The sequence below is a fragment of the Lissotriton vulgaris genome, chromosome 2_1 (assembly GCF_964263255.1).
Source record: "Lissotriton vulgaris chromosome 2_1, aLisVul1.2, whole genome shotgun sequence".
Lineage (NCBI taxonomy): Eukaryota > Metazoa > Chordata > Amphibia > Caudata > Salamandridae > Lissotriton > Lissotriton vulgaris.
This window is the reverse complement of record NC_141687.1, coordinates 1,708,594,416-1,708,609,511: the sequence shown is the minus strand read 5'-3', so window position 1 is coordinate 1,708,609,511 and position 15,096 is coordinate 1,708,594,416. Positions and strand designations below refer to the sequence as shown.

The following is a 15,096-nucleotide window of genomic DNA, read 5'->3' as shown; positions in this document are numbered from 1 at the left end:
TTGCAGCGTGAATCTTTCTGGATTCACTATGCTGTGCATATTCCGCGGTCTTGTGGTTGGGTCCGGATTCGTAGTCTTTTCTTTTTTTTTTTTTTTTTGTTTTTGTTTTTTTCTAGCCCTTGTCGGCGTCACACCTCCTCGGGTGCATTTCCGGTGACGTCGGCATGCTTCCTGCGGAAGCTCCCACTCTTGGGCGCCATCTTCAGATTCTTTTTTCCGCGGTCGGGTCTGGATCGTTCCCGTTGGGATCCAGACATTTTTGGAGAAAGTACTGAAAAGAGTGGAAGTTGGAGGAGATATTGGAAGAAGAAGACTAAGGAAGACTTCATAGATCATGGACTAGGAGAAAAGAAGGTGAAAACCTCGAACTTCGACGATTGTCGACGTCCACGCGGTCAGGGAGGCCTGAACGCACGAGGATGGACAACACGCCGTTCAAGTTCTGCCCGAACTGCAGACCCAAGTACGCGCAGAAAGACCAGCACCCGTTTTGCAACCTTTGCCTACCGGTAGAACACAGAAGCGAGGACTGCAACGCCTGCGCCGTCTTCGCCCAGAAGACCCTTCGTGTGAGGAAGAGACAGAGGGTAGCACACGCCACCCTTGAAGGAAAATCCCTGACGCCATCACTGTACGAGCTGGGGATGTCCTCGGAGGAGGAGGACAACGCTGCCGCCGAAGACAACAGCTACACGGTCGTAGAGACCGATTACAAGAAGACACCTGATAAGGTAGGAGACTCGACGTCCCACGAGAGACTGAGTCTCGAAAGTACGAGGCCAAGAGCCCGAAGGCGCCGACGCAGCGACATCTGCCGTCCGCGACCACAAGCAGGCCCAGCGGATCCTCGGAGAAGGATTCCCTGGCGCCGAAAGCTGCTGACCAGCAGAAAGCGTCGAAGATCGTCGCCGAAAGGGACCGATCGACGTCGAGGGAGAAAGACCCTAAAGCCTCGGCACCGTCCAAGGACCCGAAAGCCAGTTCGACGTCCAAGCCGTCGATGCCGAAAATCTCGCAGACGAAGAGGGGCGGAACGTTCCGAAAACTCGGCCGAGATGGAAAGAAAGATACGTCGGCTAGAAGCCGAAATGGCAAGCCTCTTGCAGCGGAGAAAAGATGTCGCCGCCGAGATGAGTGCCTTCACGATTCCACACAAGACCAAGCACGCCGTGCTAGATCTGGTCGAAGAGGAAGAAGAACATGTCGACGACCATGTGCCTAGCGACGAGATGGTCGACGACCAGGAAGGTGAAGAGAATCCCTACGAGGATTACAGCTATGAGGACGATGGAGGGAATAGGTTGGACGCCGAGTCGGCCACCTCTGACCCACGCGAGGAGGATTACCTAGACGTCGACACCGAGAGGCGGTCGACTCATACCTCTCGAGACCCTCGCCGCCGGACGACATCGGGGCATACAACTCGGCGATACAATCTGCCGCAACTGCATTCAAGCTAAAGCTCGACGAGGAAAAGCAGACTTCCTGCTAGAGACATTGCTCCCAACACAAACAAGAAGCCAGTTCCTTCCAATGCTCGAGAGCGTCTTGGCTCAGGGAAAGGAAGCGTTCAAAGAGCCCGCAACATGCAAGGCGGTAACTCCCAGAACAGAGAAAAAATACAAACACTCCTCGAAGGACCCGGCCTACATTCGAGGCGAGGTCTCCGCCGACTCCATTATCACGGCCACAGCTAGGAAGAGGGCGAGCGTATCCACTACCTCGGGCCCACCACCGGATAAGGAGAGCAAGAGGATGGATCTGGTGGGGAGAAGGATCGAGCGAAATGCCGCGACCCACTGGCGCATGGCTAATTCCAACGCCCTGTTAAACAGGCACATGTATCAGATCATGGAGGGGCTGGGACAGTTGGTGAAGGACTACCCCAGGATGCCAGGCAGAAGGCCGAAAAATTGATCGAAGAAGGGAAGAACGCGGCAAATTCTTGCCTTAAGACGGCCCTGGACGGGGCAGACACCGCCAGCAGGCTCATGATGATGGGTGTCACGGAAAGGAGACACGCCTGGCTCAGGATCTCAGGGTTCAAACCCGAGGTACAACACAGTATCCTGAACACACCGTTCAACGGCGAAACGCTTTTCGGAGCGACAGTTGACGAGAAACTATGCCAACTCAAAAAAGATAACGAGACGGCAAGATCCATGGGGGCATTGCAGTTCAGAGGCGACAGGAGAGGCACCCCGGCACGGAGGCCCGGCGGGAGAGGTGGAAACCAGCCAGGTACATCGCACCAGGCCTTCCAGCAGACGCACCAGCCAGACTCGCAGGCTCAGCAAGGTCACCAGAAGCAGTCCTGGCAGTACCAGCCAAGAGGTCAGTCCTTTCGAGGGAGGAATGGACGTGGCCAGAATAGAAGAGGGGGGCAGCAGCCCACCTCGAAGTGACTTCAGAGACCTTCGGGTGCCCGACCACAGAAAAGATCCCAGGGGGCACCACGTACGAAGGGGTCAGGACAATCTAAACACCTACGACCACATGACACCAGTGGGAGGAAGATTAAAGTTCTATCTCCAAGAATGGAGAGAAATCACATCAGACAAATGGATCCTAAACATCATCCAATTCGGATACTGCTTGGAGTTGGAGAGAAAGCCAACAAACAGAAAACCAAGGGGAAAGCCACCAGCAAGAGAACAGCTGGCGAGGCTTCAGGAAGAAGTGCAAGAACTTCTACAAAAACAGGCCATAGAAAGAGTTCCCTCCAGGGAAAGGAACAAGGGAATAAACTCAACGTACTTCCTAGTACCAAAGGTCGACGACAAGATGAGACCCATCCTAGACCTAAGGTTCCTCAACAAATTCATAAGAACACAAAAGTTCAAAATGACCTCCCTGCAGGAGGTGCTGCCACAATTGCAGGTCGGAGACTTCATGGTCACGATAGACCTCAAGGACGCCTACTTACACATACCGATGAACGAGAAGCACAAGCATATGCTCAGGTTCGCAATCGGAGGGGGCCACTATCAGTTCACAACGCTGGCCTTCGGACTGAAATCAGCACCAAGGGTATTCACGAAGTGCCTCGCGGCAGTCGCAGCGCACTTACGAAGACAAGGGATACACGTATACCCTTACCTGGACGACTGGCTGGTGAAAGCAAACTCGTACCAGAAGTGCAAGCAGCATGCACATACAGTGACGAGCACGCTCATAAACCTGGGGTTCTCCGTCCATTGGAAGAAATCATCAATGGAGCCGGAGCAAGTAAAGATCTTCCTGGGGGCAGAGATCAACACTTTACAGGGCAAAGTGTTCCCCAGCGAGAAGAGAGCAAGGGCACTGGTCAAGGAAACTCGCCTCTACCGGAAGGGACAAGCTCGGACAGTGAGGACTGCGAGCAAGATCATGGGGATGATGGCATCGTGCATCCACCTAGTGCCGAATGTGCGCCTCCACATGAGACCCATGCAAGAATGGCTCCAGGAACAATGGTCACAGGCTTCTGGCAGTTGGGAGGATCTTGTGGTGGTGACGCACGCAGTGCAGAAGGAGATGACCTGGTGGACCTTGGAGAACTTAACAAGGGGACAGCCTCTAACACTCCCAACTCCGACAGTGACCATCACCACGGACGCATCCCTGAAGGGATGGGGCGCTCACATGGAGGAACTCAAAGTGAGGGGTCTTTGGACGCCAGCAGATGCGACAAAGCACATCAATTACCTCGAATTGAAGACCATCTTCCTTGCACTGAAAGCCTTCCAGACAAGACTGTACAGGCAAAGGGTGTTGCTACAGACAGACAACACCACGGCGATGTTCTACATCAACAAACGGGGTGGAACACAGTCGACAACGCTTTCGACGCTGGCGCAGGAGATATGGAGGTGGGCCATCCCTCTCCAGATAGACCTGCTAGCCATACACCTACCAGGGAAGGAGAACATTCAGGCAGACTGGCTGAGCAGACAGACCTCGGCATCCCACGAGTGGGAGCTCAATGCTCAGGAGACGAGGAGGCTGTTCAACAGGTGGGGAACGCCATCAGTGGACCTGTTTGCAACACGCCAGAATGCGAAATGCCGAAACTTCGCATCCAGACAACACGAAGAAGGGTCCCTTGGGAATGCCCTATGGATAGATTGGTCCGGGAAATTTGCGTACGCTTTTCCCCCGATACCACTGATACACAGAGTACTGAGCAAGTGCAGAGCGAGCACCATGACCCGGATACTGGTCGCGCCACAGTGGGCGAGGCAGACATGGTACTCGCAGATCATGGAGATGGCGCAGTGTGCACCCCACAGATTCGGCAGAAGAAAAGACCTGCTCTCCATGCAGAACGGAGAGGTGCTGCACCCAGAACCGGAGAGCATGAGCCTAGTAGCATGGCTCCTGAGGACATAGAGTTCGCACATTTGAGACTGCCTGAGAGCACCCTCAGGGTCCTTCGGGAGGCACGAAGGCCCAGCACAAGGAAGTGCTATGTCGCAAAGTGGAAAAGATTCACGATGTGGTGCAGGAGGGAGAGACTCCACAATAAAAAGAGAAAGGACTCCACGGTACTGAAGTACCTGACACACTTACTGGAGAAAAACCTCCGCTCGTCCTCCTTAAGAGTTCACCTGGCGGCTATAGTGGCATACACAAGGGGTGAGATGGGCAGAAGCTTCTTCACATCACAAGTTGTAAAGAGGTTCCTGGAAGGAGCAAAAAGGATTGCACCACCCAAGCGGGTGCCACCACCGGCATGGAACCTAAACGTGGTCCTGACGGAACTCATGAAGGAGCCCTTCGAGCCGCTTCACAAGGCCTCCTTGAAGATGCTAACTATGAAAACTGCTTTCCTGGTTGCTATTACGTCCTTGCGCAGAGTGAGCGAGCTGCTAACGCTACAGGAGCCCTACTTACAAATACACAATGACAGGGTGGTGATGAGGACCGACCCACACTTCATGCTGAAGGTGGTGTCCAAGTTCCACATGAACCAGTCCATACAGATACCAAGTTTTTTCCAAAAACCAACCACTAGCGCAGAGCGAGCTCTGCACACCCTGGACGCCAGAAGGGCGGTCATGCATTACATTGAAAGGACAAAAGGACACAGGAAAACGAAACAGTTCTTTGTGTCGTTCGCCAACAGTTACATGGGCAAGGCAGTGACTAAGACCACTATTGCACGATGGATCGCACAAACAATCCAACTCTGCCACAAAAGGGCAGGAGAAGAACTGGCAGAGGGGGCACGCGCCCACTCCACTAGAAACAAGCATTTACAATGCAATGGTTTTGCCTTTGTTAAAGTTAGAGCTATTGGCATTGCTCTTGACATTATTTTTATTTATGTTTTTTTTAACATAAATAAATGGCATTGTCATTTACAATGCCAATAGCTTAATCTCTCGCAAATGCCACACACAAACACCCACAGAGAGCCCCCCCACACACACACAGCGCCCCCCCACACAACCACACAGCGCCCTCCACACATACACCCACACAGAGCCCCCCCCACACAGAGCAGAAGTATGCTACATTTAATGCGAGTCACAGGGCTTTAGATCTCATCCACAGAGGATACCAGACCCTTCTGGTGTGCATTAGTTATCATTCTGCGCAGTCTGTATTCGATCCATCAATCTCGGCGTCACTGGAGAGCGCGAGATACCCGGAAAAATAAACTGCGCGCGCATGACGCAGCCTCCACCTCCCAATCCTGACAGGAGCCGTTCAACACCCCCTTCGTATGCTGCGCTAGCCTCCAATTTTAAAGAGCAGTTTAGCTAAGAAATGGCACTTAAGTGAGGCACACTGATATATCCGCGGTAAACACAAGTACAATAACCGAGAATATGAAAATATATTTTTTTTAAACCCAGCAATAGAAGCTAAAGAATTGAAGCACTGAACATACAAAGTAAACTGTCGTAGTAGGTGAATGCACAACAATACACAGTGGGCAAAACTGGACTGCAAACCACAGGAAGACTGTCACAGATTGGGACGTCCTCCAGGATGTGAACAGGAGATACCACGCCACCAACAGAGATAAGAACACCACTTCGCCGAGGACACAAAGCAAAACGCACTTTAATAAAAAGCTGCCAACAACAACATTACTGTTTAAGCCGGATTTGTTTATTTTTATCTGTGTGCCTGCCAAAAAAGCTGCATTTCTAGCGCGACTACCACGCCCCGGGTAAAATTATTCCCTATTCTACTTAAAATAACGTTTCCCATTCAGTGAAGTAATTTTCGGGGGGGGGGGGGGGCGGTGGCCCCTCCACGCTGAATGTGTCCTTTTATCCATTTCAAAATTCAGATAAATGTACTAATAAACACGGTGACCCAAAGTGGAGCATTTCCAGAATAACAGTGAAAAACGCAGGCAACGCCTGATGACAGATCTCAAGTGGTCACGTCAGGTGTGGATTCGTTTCCAGGGACTGTTTACCTGGGAATTCTGGAACGTGTGGTTGTGTATTTATTGCCATGGCGAAATGCACGTGTACAACAAGACGTTTGGCTTTTCCTGGCAAAAAAATTTAGTTTTCCAACAACAACTATAACTGACATAGAAACGACTGCATGAGATTCTGACGCCTGGCAACTTGCGATCTTCGAGTGCTGACTCACAACTGATACACACTTACTGGTGATAACAGCGGTGCGTGCGCTACAGACCAGATTTCCTGAAACACGCCATTCTTTCCCAGGACCATGAACCTTTAGCCCTGTACAAGAAACAGCAGCTTCAATTTTCATTAAAAATAAATAATTTCTTTCAGAGTGAAGGGCAATTCAACATCACGCAAAGAGGAGGTCTCTCGTTAACTGATAGAGCTATGTGTGTCTATATCCTCGAGCCACAATCAAAACAGCAACACGAGGGTCCGACTGAACACCAACCCCCATCCCCACAACATTAATAGACAAGAGCTGGATTGTAATCAAAAGTACTTGCAATGCCTGTTGCTCAGCAAAAACTCGCTCCGGGACCACGGTTGACACGAAGAAAACAGACAACAGCACAAGGCAAATTAGCTGTAACCCTGTTACTGCTGCCTGGTGTTTCAGGCAAGGAGTTTGTTTACACTACAGCATGTGATCTAAACTTGAACGCCGTACACTTTACGGAAACGTTACCGGTTTCCAGGGAAGAAGAAGTGAAAGCGCGATAAACAGGCTTCTAAAGCAGGCACACACATTCATTGTTTGCCCTTTTTTTCAGACTCAAGTCCAGTAAGTAAAGTTCAGACTTGGTTTTGGAGATGTCTGGCTACGTACACACGGAGACACTTAGGCGGTTTCGGCTATTTGAAAGCGCGAGCCACCGACACACACCAACCAGCAGGAAATAAAATATGTCCACGGAAAAAAAAAACAAATCGACTCACCTGAACCTTGCGACGGCGGCACTTCTCCGGTCTCCCTCTTCGGCATGGGAGACCGGGACCGACAACGTCCTCCGCATCTCCCGGGGTTCCCTCCAGGCCACGGGAGCCCCGCGGGCGCCGCCATACTTTTTGCCGTCTTCCTTCTTCCCCCGGGCTGCCGGGGGCGGGCACTTCCGGCCGGCCGCGCTAGGATTGGCCGGCCGGCCAGTCACGGGGCGGGAAACGGGGGAGGAGAGACGCAGAAGTGCCGGCAATGCCGGAACAGATTCGGGGGCGTTCCCGGCTTTCGCCTGACGTCGCGTGACGTCGGCAAAAGCCAAAGAATGTCGGGAACGCCCCCGTGTCTGGTCCGGCATTGACGGACAGGCCCCTCGTCCAATGGCTAGGCTCCATTTATGGAGCCAGCCAATGAATGACGAGGGCCGACCCAAAGCCACACTACAGTTCTCATCAGGTTTTCGCCTGCGCGAAAAAGATGCGCAGAGCGCATCTTTTTGGCGAGGCAAAACCTAAAAAGGGGGCTACAATAGCCTTCCTGGCCAATACACCCATACAAGACATATGCCTGGCGGCAACATGGGCTTCGGTGCACACATTCACGAAGCACTATTGCGTGGATGTTCAGATGAACAAAGAAGCACAAGTCGGACAAAGGGTGCTCCAGCATATATTCAGAAACCAGAGCTCATCTTCCACCCAGCCGCCACGGAAATGAGAAACCGCTACGAAATCTATGCACAGCATAGTGAATCCAGAAAGATTCACGCTGCAAAACGAATAGTTTCTTACCTGTCGGTGTAGTTTTGCAGCTTGAAGATCTTTCTGGATTCACTAGCGAACCCACCCACCTCCGCCAGAAAGATGAGGCTGGAGAGAGAAGAGGTGGTCAAAAAATAAAAATAAATAAATAGGAGAAGTAAGAGACTATATAAGCACAAGTGGTAAAGAAATTATCACCTGAATAGAACATTGCCATTGCTTCGGAAAAGAAGAAACACGGAAAAAAGAATCCGAAGATGGTGCCCAAGAGTGGGAGCTTCCGCAGGAAGCATGCCGACGTCACCGGAAATGCACCCGAGGAGGTATGACGCAGACGCCCACAAGGGCTACAAAAAAAAGACTACGAATCCGGACCCAACCACAAGACCGCGGAATATGCACAGCGAACCTGGTTTGAGAGTCAAATGACTCGACATCCTGTGATTCTGGGCAAATCACTTAATCTCCCCGTGGTGAACTAAAATGAATGTGTCCTCCTGTTACAAAACGGGTGTTAAAGTAAAGCGCTCTAATATCAGATGTCTTGGGTCTAGTTTGTGCTATATAAAACTCTAAAAATAAAAAATAAAAATTAAAAGTATCCATCAAGTCACTTGCCTTCAGTAATGGTCTTTCTAGTGAATATTCTACCCAACCACAGATTCCTCAATGCCCTCCGTCCGGCTTATTCTGTGGAGTGGTCATCTAAACGTCTTACTTATTTTTGAATTCCCAAGTTTGTGCAAAAAATTGTTCTCGCTTTGCATCCGAGGGTATGGAAAGGAAAACAAAAAGCTGGCATTGTACAGGAGTACAACTTATATGTGGCTCCATTCTGTCACTTTTCGGGCAGTACGGAGCTCATGTGGACCATCAAGGTGCCACCTAGCGGCGCCCAAGAGCACTGTGGAAGAAAAGTTTTAAAATCCAGTTCGATGCTATGAGAGCATCTTGAGGTATGGAATTTGCTGTTATACGGAGTAGCCACCAGAAAGTGCATTATTGACGGTAAGTAATGTGTTAATTTGGTCCACGCTTTGACACAATTGTTCCAAGTTTTACTCTTTGGGTGGGCGCTCATGTTTTGAGAACTAGCATTGGCCATCCAACATGCGATCACCGCTTACAGATTTCTCTTTTTTTTTTTTCAGGATTGTCATACGAAGATCAACGAGCTATTCTCTGGCAAGCTGTACCTGATTGGCATTGCAGCGATTGTGGTGGCAGTCATCATGGTAGGTGTGGGTGGGGTGCGTCTCCTCATTCAGTTCTCCCTCCTGCAACAGCCCCTGCTTATACTCCTTAAGACTTGACCTATGCAAAAAGCACCTTGCTGAAATGGGTCTTACTATGAAATGTCTTATTTCGCTTTACTAAATCTCCCCTCACTACTCGGGTCCATGTGGACAACTTTAGCATCTTTGTACACGGACACCTCTAGGTTTAATGTCTCCTCTATTTATCGCCCTAATGTGTATGCACTCTCCTCTCATTGCAGATCTTCGAAATGATCCTGAGTATGGTTCTGTGCTGCGGCATCCGGAACAGTTCAGTATACTGAGCCTCTGGGGCTCAATGCCAGGGTATCCTCGAATGGGAGCAGGACCCCTCAGCAAGTGCCACCCGACCCGGCAAAAAGAAAGTGTATATAAATATTTCAGATATCACGAGCATACTTAGTAATTTTACTTTAAACTTTTTGGGCGGGAAAAGTCAAACACGTTTTTTGTTTGTGAGTGGCATTGAGTTACACATCAGCCCATCATGGTAGAGCGCCAGCATTCTGTATTTGGGCACATGAAGAGTCTGGTGAAGGCAGTTTTGTACTTTCTTACCGCTGTTCTCTTAAAAGAAGCGCATGGTCTACGGACCAGATAAAAGATGGGTATTTATGGTTTTCTGGTTCCTGGTAACACCGGACACCCTAACTGTATTTCACTTGGTGGACAGTGGTCATGTAGGCTTTTGATGGCTTTTTGAATGTCTTGTACTGCAGAACCACTCTCCCACCTCTTGGCACCATACTCTAACCTGCCTTCGAGCCTTGAGCATAAATTGTAATTGATACTGCCCCTTTTCTTGCTTCCCAGCATATGATGTGTAACTCTGCCTCGTTTGATCGCCCGCCATTTGTGATTATAATGTATGTTAATGACTAATATTCTCCTGTAACCTGCCTGGCCTGCTCTGTAATCCTCCTTGAATATATTTGATATTGTTGTGTCTACTCTTTTCCATGTGTGTTTAATCGCCAATTGTTCGGTTCTGCCTGAAATGCTCTGACTTGGTTACTCTGTTGCCTTAGACTAGGGTGGTTTAGTGGAAAAAAGTATAATTTGAGGTAAAGTGAGAACAACTGAATTAAGCTCAAGATAAGTCACTGAAATATTTCACTACATTTGGGATTCAACAATAATCTTTGAACAAACCACATTTTAAATTGTTGGAATGCAAAACACGTCTAATTCATGCGATCAGTTCGGCACCACTTTAATGCATCTGGCAAATGCTAATCTGTATTTGGCAAAGCAAGCTTTCCAAGGGTTCAAGTTTCTTTCAGTATCCTAAATGATCGGATGGTACAATATTAATGAGAATAATATGACTCATCTTTTTCAATGTCCATTCAGCTGTTGCTTCGTCAGAGCTTTCTTGGAATTCTTAGAACCTAGCAACAGGGATCTTATTCCAAGGATCCTGGATATTCTAGCTGGTTTCATTGAGGAAGTTAGGTTAAGACCACTAAAAGAACAGGTTTATGTTAAGAGATTGTATAACAATCCCTTGAACAAGTGCATCATTGGAGAGTAGGTAAATCAACACTTTGCAGACTGCTTATGGACTGAACATCTGCCTGTAATATTCACATAGCCATCACCACCTTTAATCAAAAGAGAAATGTTAATTCCATTGGGATGAAAACCTATGCCTGTATTTCAGCCAGGGGAATAGTGGGCTTCGGGGTCTTGGTCAGTCGCTCAAGCAGAGTCAACCGTGCTGGAATGCGTTGCCTTGAATTTCTCAGTGGAGCATGCAACAGGTTGTGTAATTTCTTCTTCTGCCTTTTTTGTATAAAAAAATAAAAGCAAAACTGATGTGTTCTTGTGAGTACTGTATAAAGAATCCTCAATCTGTCAATTAAATGTATCGTGGAATATTGACTTTACCGTTTACAAACAGTTCGTGGGCGATTGCCTCTAGCTCTCTGCCTTCTCCAGCTAATTCATGTTTCCAAGTGTAGCTTCGGCCAGGCACAGGTTTCTAACATCTTCTTTCCAACATCCTGCAAATTGTGTCTCCTGTTCTTTGGCATTAAAAAATTAGCATTCGTGGTCCTAGTGAAGTAGGGGGAGATAGATGAAAAAAGGATAAATTTTCCAAATTGCTGTCAATTGCCAGATTTTTAATTTGCAAGTTCTCCACACACAACCGAATTCCAATCTAAGAAAAGGTACAAGTGTATGTGCTTGGTAAACGATAAATTATCTTGCGAGAAGGAGAAGCTGATGGAGTGGCGCCTGTAGGTTTTGCTCCATGAACCTGTATTGGATTCATATTGTCTGCATTATCATGCAGCTTAGTGTTTGGGCTCAGAAAAACATCAAAGGAAATGTTTTAGGCATTGACCAAAGGTAGTCTATAATTCAAGAATATAGACTAGGAGATAACAATGGCCCACTACCTTAAGATTCTATCTTCGGCCTTGAAGATTCAGAATCACAGTCCTGAATAGGATACAGATTATAGACTTATAAAGTGGCCACTAAAGGAGCAAGGCCTGGTCATGTTAAGGAAACGTGCTCTCAAAGACATAAATGAAGAAGGATAACTCAATAACTATCATGGAAAAAGAATAAGAGGTAGAGCAATCAACTCAATGAGGGAATAACCTGGCAAAATGGATTTATTAGCTTGGGCCAAAAAAAGACACATGTGATCACTGATTCAATATATCACGTGCAGTCACTCTGATGCTGGAAACCTTGAAGGACATCTCCAAATGTCTACTCCTTTCCATATGGTGGTACTTGTGTACCGACTCAAAGTTAAATCGGCTCTACCGAATTATAGATTTCCAGTAGATGGACAACCGGGTTGTGAAAGATAAAGTAGCAAGCTTCATTACTCCACTATGCCTCCAGCATAAAGCACATGAGCCTCTGTGTCCTTTAGGTGGCAGTAAATGATAAGCTTTGCAGACTATCTTGTTACTTCGACCTCAGGATGACTGTTTGACTCCTTTTGAAAGATGTGAAGTTCGTAAGAAAATGACATTGGGGAGACTCTCACCACATGCCAGGAGACCTGGCTTCCTTTCGATGCTGTTATATTGAAGAAAGTAACTCGCAAATAATTTGACAGAGCTGAAGGCTGGCATTGACTATGACAACATCAGTCATGGAGTACAGGAAAGCATTGCTTGCGGTGTGTCCAATCCAGGGTTGGGGACCCTTCACCCACTGGTTTGCAAGCAGTTGATTGTATGTCTAGTATACAAACAAGTGGTTCATTTATTTCTCTCCTTTTTAACTGCTTGTTTCCTGAGGATGCCTTTCATGGTTTGGTGTAAGCAATCACGGCCAATTGGTTTACTTTTGATGCAAAATCAAAGTTTTGTGTTATGCTCCTAATAAACCTTTTACCTGTTCTTTAGTCCGTCAAGGGGCTTGTACTTTTCAGCTATTAAGCAATCCAGAAGAAGGTGGAGGACAGTGCACCAGTCAAAGATGGCCTCAAAAAATCTGAAGGATATAATGTAGCATAATCTTAATCTCCTTTTGCAAGAGGTCCACCTCTACCTTCTGTAAAGTGATGTCCGTCTCTTTTTGGCTGCACTATAAGCTTGACTATCCCTAAGCCCACCATCATGAACGTGACTTCACCTGGAAGAGTTCTTCCTTGAATCCTTTAATGTTGTTCATGCAGATGGCTCATGTTTTCCAGTCTGCATATTAATTCCTCGTACTTATTGTGGAGAAGAACGGAGCTGTTAACATGGGTTCAGGCATGAATGCGTGTACTCTGTGGTCTTCACATAAGCTGTGTGGTGGGATTTTTGTTGCATGAACTTAACATCCTTAAATCCTTTGTCCAGGCTTCAGCTTGTGCTGCAGACTATTTGATCAGCACTATAAGTGTTTGGTAGGGATTTCTGGACTGATCATTACCCAGTCAGTAGACCCTCAGAATAAAACTTTAAAGTGCCTGTGATGCACTCGGGCGGGACTTGAAGCACTCCTTGGATGGCTGATGTGTTTGGAAATGTCTGTGCCTGTTGACTGCCTTGGATATTGTTTAGAGGTGGATTAAGGATTGACCAATGTTGAAAGGATGTTGGATTGCAGATTGACAGGAAGCTCTGCTTGCCACCGGCTACCACCAGGTGTTCAGATCTTGGTTGACGGTGATATTTGCAAGACTACATTTGACCACGTCTACTGCCGATAGCAGTTGGGAATTGAAGAGAAGATGTTATTCATCTTGGGCCTCACAGTTGAGGATGGTGCTGGTTTTGTACCACTTTTCCCCTTTAAGATCTAGTTGGTGCTGGCTTGTTAGCAGCTCTCAATAGTTCTGCACTTCTAAATGTATATAGAATTTGTTCCTCATGTCCTTCAGGTAAAATACGCACTCTTCTATCCTGAATGTAAAATGGATTCTATTGTAACTACTTTTCGATAAATAAAAGTCCTATTGAAAAAGGTTTATATGAATTGATGATATTCATTTTTTTTTAAACTATGCCAATCCGTGAAAAGTGCAGGATTATCTGTTTTGTAACATATTTCTCATAAATGGGTGATCACCTTCTCACCATTTGAAGAGTTGGTAATGTTTTCAACATTAAGGATGAAGACTGGTGCTTTAGTCTTCAGTAGAGGGTAGCATATTGTGGGTGTAACCACGTGAAGCAGTGTGTAGTCCTTCCAAGAGAGATTAGTAAGAAGACAGGTGAAATCCTTATTGCAAGGAAATTAAACCACAATGGCTAAGCGGTTTGTCTGCGCAAACATGTGTTCCTAACATCAGAAGCCCATGAGCATCTTTAACATACGGTGCTCCAAGGAGATGAAATGGCCACCACGCGAAACTCCCCACAATTATGAATAATACTCCTGAGCTCTGTTAAATAAATAAAAAAATTAAATTACTACAGAGTTTTATATAGCGTAAACTTGACCCGAAGGTATCGTGTATCTGAGTGCTTTACATAGCACCAGTTGCGTTACATGAAGATACATTCCCTTTTATTTTTTTTTATTTTTTTGGGCACGGGGAGATGAAGTGATTGGCCCAGGATCACAGGATGTTCAGCGTCGTTGCTGAGACTCCAACTCAGTTCCCCCGAATCAAGGTCGACTGCCCTAGCCGTTAGGCCTACTCATCTCCCCAAGAAGAGTAGTAGTAAGAAATCAGAATTCAAATTGTTCCAAAATTGTCCTTTTAATTTACTTTTTCGTCTTCTCATTCATCAGCAATGTTTTTCAGTTCTGTAGCCAACACGTCTTTAGTCATTTAGGTACATCAACCAATGACTTCCTCAGGGCTAATACAGAGTCTAGTATTGTATATGAAAAACAATCCACAGTAATGGGGGTGTGCAGCATCTATATCCTAATGTATGCATTCACCAGACATCTGTATTCAATAGCACTCATGTAAGGTTCATATGTCGAATGCAGGAGAGAACTCCAGCTTGTTTTGTTATCTGCATTTAAATTGCTAAATGTATGAGAAGACTAATATTAAAAGGACAATTTTGGAACAATTTGTATTCAAGTTTCTTACTACGGAGCGCAGGAGTAGTATTCATCCTTATTGCAAGGAGCGGGAGGCAAAACCATAGACCTCGATAGGTGGAGCTTTGACCAGCTTTTCAGCATAAGGGATTGTAGCTCATGCAGTTCTTTATTTTGTTATTTGGTTAGTATTATTTCAAGTTGTTTACTTTAAGTTTCAGTTTCAAGAATGTCTA

General features: G+C 47.0%; 1 protein-coding gene across 1 annotated transcript in view; it reads left to right on the top strand.

Moving 5' to 3' along the window:
* Nucleotides 1-13,822, top strand: part of CD81 (CD81 molecule) — a 246,284-nt gene extending 232,462 nt beyond the window's left edge. Inside the window, exons 7-8 of the mRNA XM_086957706.1 lie at nucleotides 9,272-9,355; nucleotides 9,619-13,822. Of these exons, the coding sequence (XP_086813832.1) occupies nucleotides 9,272-9,355; nucleotides 9,619-9,681 (147 nt within the window). The 3' untranslated portion in view covers nucleotides 9,682-13,822. The remainder of the gene's footprint in view (nucleotides 1-9,271; nucleotides 9,356-9,618) is intronic.
* The last annotated feature ends 1,274 nt before the right edge of the window (nucleotides 13,823-15,096 follow it).